Below are 5,000 nucleotides of genomic sequence, written 5' to 3'. Positions count from 1 at the left end.
ACAAATGTAGACACTGGATAATGGCAAAAATGCTAAAAACACTTAGGCCAAATAAAACCAAATAACACTGCAAAGGGGAGGCATGGAACCTTGACACTGCACATGAGTGTTTATTTGTGCCTGGAATACATGCTGACACCCAACTTGAGCATTCGCTCATGTAAAGGTAATGCCTGCATCTTGGGCCACATGGTGGCAGTGAAGCATTCAGATCCAATGGGCTAAGGGTAAATGAAGTTACTATTATTAAACTAAATTTGCACAAACATTATTCAATTTTCATTAGGAACTGACAAGATGTGTTTATGTAACTGCAATAAGACTGCATATCAAGATCACATACAAAAAAGGATCTCAAAATAAAGCATCAATAAAACTTATCTGAGATATGAGTAAATCAACACATATTCTAAGAACAGAAAAAATCACCATTTCATCCACTGAAAGTTTTCATGCATATACAGTACAAGTATATAAGCTCATCCTCATTATACTTATTCCTACAATATTCCTCGTCCTCCTTGCAGCTCTTAGGGAGACCCTATAACTGAAGAATAACTTTGATTCCAGCTTCATTCACCTCGACAATGGCTTGCGAATGACTCAATGCCCCTAAGACAAGCAATCAAAACCATCTTTTAACACAACACAACAGGCGCTGATGTTTCCAAAATTTATGGTTTGCTGTAACAGCACATAATTTGGAACTTGCCTCATGCAAGGGTGAACCTGTGATGAGGATTCTCAACATCCTTGAGTTTCAAAACAAAAATATCAAATTCACCAAAAATGCACCTTCTTAAAATAAACATAACTATAATGCACTTGATATGATCTGACCACCAATTAGCAATGTAATTTGTAAGGACAAGTCCGATCTTATATTTTGGATATGTATACACAGAAGACAGTGGATGTGGAACTTGCTCTACAAGACAAAAGAAAACAGCCAAAACATGAGAAGTGAATTTCTCTGAAGCCACAGTAGGCTGTGGAACTGGCATACGTAGTTCCCCTCATCCATACAGGTGATCTGGCACTAGGTTATGGCTGCAACAAGGCTGGCCTTATGGCATAACACCAAGAGCAGGTGTGCCTCCAAACCTGTCAACACATGACATTGCATAGCGAACAAATATTTTGTCTTGAATTAGGTGGGTGATACTCACATTTGAAAGTTGCAGTCAGGGATCTGTTCCCACGAAGAGGTACAGAGAGGCAGAGTGAGAGTGTATTAAATGTGAGTCACCTCTTGGCCAAAATACAGCAAAGCAAGATGAACTGGCTCTGAAGATTGCATAGAGAACTCTGTGTGCTTGGTGACCCAAGAGCAGCACCTAATGGAAGGGCTTTACCCACTGTCTAAAGGTTAAAGGACCCCCATACAGTACACTGATACACGACAGCCCAGAGTTGCCGTCCAACCTGTGAACACAAGAAACAGACAACACCTTGGATTAAAGAGTCAATTTAACTAGAGGACGAGGTTCAAGCTTTGTTACAGTCAACCACGTCTTCACTTCAACTGCGTTAAGACTTGAATGAGATTGTTGATAATCTAAATGAAAAAAGAAAGAAAGAAAGAAAGAAAGAAAGAAAGAAAGAAAAAAAAAAGAGAGTGACAGAGGGAGGACAAAAGACTGAGATATCTTTTCCCAAGTAGATATTAAGTCAGGCAAAATGAGTTTATTTGGAGTGCATTCTAATTCAAGATCTAAGAACCATGCAATACCCTTGGAGCCTGGAACTAAATTATTTGCATGACACTGTTTCTAGAATAACTACTAGAATCAGGAGGAGGAGGAGGAGGAATAAGGAGGAAGAAGACAGAGAGGAAGGTACACATGCACTTTATTTAAAATTCTGTTCAGATTTTAATATAAGTAAAGAATTTTTTTTCAAGGACATTGCAATATCTGTGTAACAAAGAGAATACTACATTCTTTCAGAATGTGAGATGCATTAGTAAAAATTACAGTATGGTTAGATCTAATCACCAGATGAAGTAATTACTTTATACACCTGTTGTCAATAAAAACATTTCTCATCCTAATTGTTACAATCCTTTTACTCCTCCCAATTACCTTTTTTTCTGGAGGGGGGGGGGGGCATGACTGACCTCTGTACTTTGTATATTTTCTTTTTCAGTCTTAATCTAACATCTGGATATATTCTTAATAAATTATTACCTTGCAGAGCTATGTTTCTACTTACTCATAACTCATGTGTATGTGTAATAATATATATATATATATATATATATATATATATATATATATATATATATATGTATATATATATATATATATATATATATATATATATATATATATATATATATATATATATATATATGTGTGTGTGTGTGTGTGTGTATGTATATATGTATAAGCATATGTATGTATGCATGCATGTATGTATGTATGTATATATATGTGTATGTATACATGTGTAAGTATATGTATGTATGTATATATATATGTGTGTGTGTGTGTAATGTATGTATATATGTATATATATATATGTGTGTGTGTATGTATGTATATCTGTACTTTTCTTCCAGTGAATCCCATTTCGCATCATGAATTCTTGCAATTTCCCATTATATACAGTGCTTACTTGGATATATTTAAGTACATCAGATGAATTACCAATTTCTGTGAGCATTCCAAGCAAACCAACAGCTATGGACATGCAACTTCTACTGTGCCAATTACAGATATTCTTACCTAAAGGAAAGAGATCAGAATTATAAGCGTAGTATTTTTCCCGTAGTGAATGGACCCGTAAGAGAGGCTCGGGGAGAGTGGCTGATGCAGCTCGCGTGATGGTGGGTTGTGGTGGTCTCCGAGGGGGCAGAGTGACCACACGGGGCTGGTGTGCTGCCACGGAGGGGGGATACGTGGCGGGGCTGGTGACTAGACTCCTACTAGGGGAAGCCGTGGATGCTGTGGGAGAGAGAGAAGCCTTGTTAGCCTACCTTGCCATTAAGGCTATTCAGGGAACTGGATGGGTATGTTTGGGATCATCACAGCTCTTCTTTTTCTTCCTTATCATTTTTCTCTTCTTTCTGCAGACAGGGAGAAGTACAGAAATAAGGAACTAGATGGGGAGAAAGGGGAAGGAAGGAAGAAAGAAAGAAAAGAAAAGAAAAGAAAAAAATATTGTGCTGCTCTGACTTCTGAAGAATGGGATTATCTGTATGTATATTTTATATTAGCCTATGTCTATCTTATGCACATTCTGTATTCGTAGGTTGTATGTAAATATTCAATAAACAGATTTCTGTAGGCAGGTTTCATTTACATGTATAGAATATATGGATTTTTACACAAACCTCTTGGAAGGTGATTAGACTCATTTGGCATTTAGGAAGGGGCCTTTGCATTATTTCCATTGATAAATAAGTGTGGAATGTATTGTCTGTAAGCCATGATTGGAAAAGCGTCATCTCAAGGAAGGATGCTATTTTCATGCCAAGAATCTTATTCCTGGCTGCAATGACCAACAGCACAGGTTGTAGAACAGAAAATTGAATATTATGAAGAAGATAATGATTGTTATCATTATTGCACAGAGTTATGGATAAATGATAGTCTATGTAAGGAAAACTGTCTATTACCATCTGAATTAAGCAAATAAAATGACAAATATCACCATTGGAAGATGGCAAAAAAGCTAAAAATGCATATGCAGAAAGAGAGTAATTAACACTGCGAAAGGGACTCACCACACAAGTGTTCAGGCCTTCAAGCCACACACCTGTCAGAGTGGCCAATCACACAAGCCAAATGCCCATATTTTGGGCCACATGATGGCAGTGAAGCATCCAGATCCAATGAGTTAAGGAAGCCAGTCTAGTACTTTCTTCATACAGGAAATATGACAAATATACTTGGAAAAAGTAAGAACAAAAGAAAGAAAGAAAGAAAGAAAAGAAATCTTTGCAATGGGGAGGCAATGAGTCTTGATATCACACATAAGTGTTCATGTGGGCTGGGGCTATGAGTAACACAACTGAGAGAGTAACCACTTAAGTTAGCCAATGCCTGGCTTTTGGTCCATTTGTGAGCCAGGCACAGACCAACTGACCATCACTGTTGGAAACAAAACAACTTTGGTAACAACTATTAAAGTGTTTCATAACCCTGATGAAGTGTTCACACTGGCGGTCTAATTCATGTTGGTATCTAACACCTCATATCACTCTGTCTTCAGAGTATTTACTTAAAATGTCTGACTCTGGTCTTGATGTGGACAATACTGAGTTCTAGTGGCATTCCAGTTGAAAATTTTTCGTTAAACATCAATAGGAATTATATATCAACAACTCCAAAATTTGTTCTCAAGTTATAACATTCTACATAATTGAATAATTTTGATAACAAACATAATATTTCATACTTTTCATACAAATTCTTTCATGTATATAGTACTGAAGTTTCATTTTTTTTTTTTTGTCCCCTCCGTGTGGCTGGATGCAGGCTCAAGCAGGTCTATGGATGTGTGGTCTACAAATGCTAGGGCATGGCTGTGGATATTTAGATTAGCAGGCATGGTTACAATAAAAAATATTAAAATTATTGTGGTGGTGAGTTTTCAAACAGCTGGCAACATGGAAATGCTGAAGCAGGCAATGTATAGCTTGAGGGAGCAGGCAGGTTTGCGTGGAGTGGACAGATTGAGCAAAGATATAGTGTCAGTTGACCACATGTTGAAAGACATGCCCTGGTGCTGAACAGTTAACCCTAACCTAATAATTGACTAACTGTCCTTAGAAATTTGATTTCTACCCACTTGGCTCACTTAATCTGTTCATTTTGTGTAGCTTACAAACTCATAACAGACCAAGTAATATTTTTTTTTATTATAGTATCAACCTGATCCTTCTGTGTAATTTGGGCTAATTCCTCATGTTCAATCTGGGGTGCATGTAAGAGTGTGATGGTACCAGGCAGCGGCATATCAATGCATATAATTTAGCAATATATGTCAGCCTT

At 37.1% G+C, this 5,000-nt stretch overlaps 1 protein-coding gene across 4 annotated transcripts in view; it reads right to left on the bottom strand.

Moving 5' to 3' along the window:
- Window positions 1–5,000, bottom strand: part of LOC125040632 (mucin-17-like) — a 41,013-nt gene that overhangs the window by 17,566 nt on the left and 18,447 nt on the right. For all 4 annotated transcript variants that reach the window (XM_047635291.1, XM_047635289.1, XM_047635292.1 and 1 more), the window contains exon 5: window positions 2,730–2,948. In XM_047635291.1, coding sequence (XP_047491247.1) covers window positions 2,730–2,948 — 219 coding nt within the window. The remainder of the gene's footprint in view (window positions 1–2,729; window positions 2,949–5,000) is intronic.

The sequence above is a fragment of the Penaeus chinensis genome, chromosome 29 (assembly GCF_019202785.1).
Source record: "Penaeus chinensis breed Huanghai No. 1 chromosome 29, ASM1920278v2, whole genome shotgun sequence".
Classification (NCBI taxonomy): domain Eukaryota; kingdom Metazoa; phylum Arthropoda; class Malacostraca; order Decapoda; family Penaeidae; genus Penaeus; species Penaeus chinensis.
Note: the sequence above shows the minus strand (reverse complement) of the source record. Positions and strands in the feature narration are given on the sequence as shown.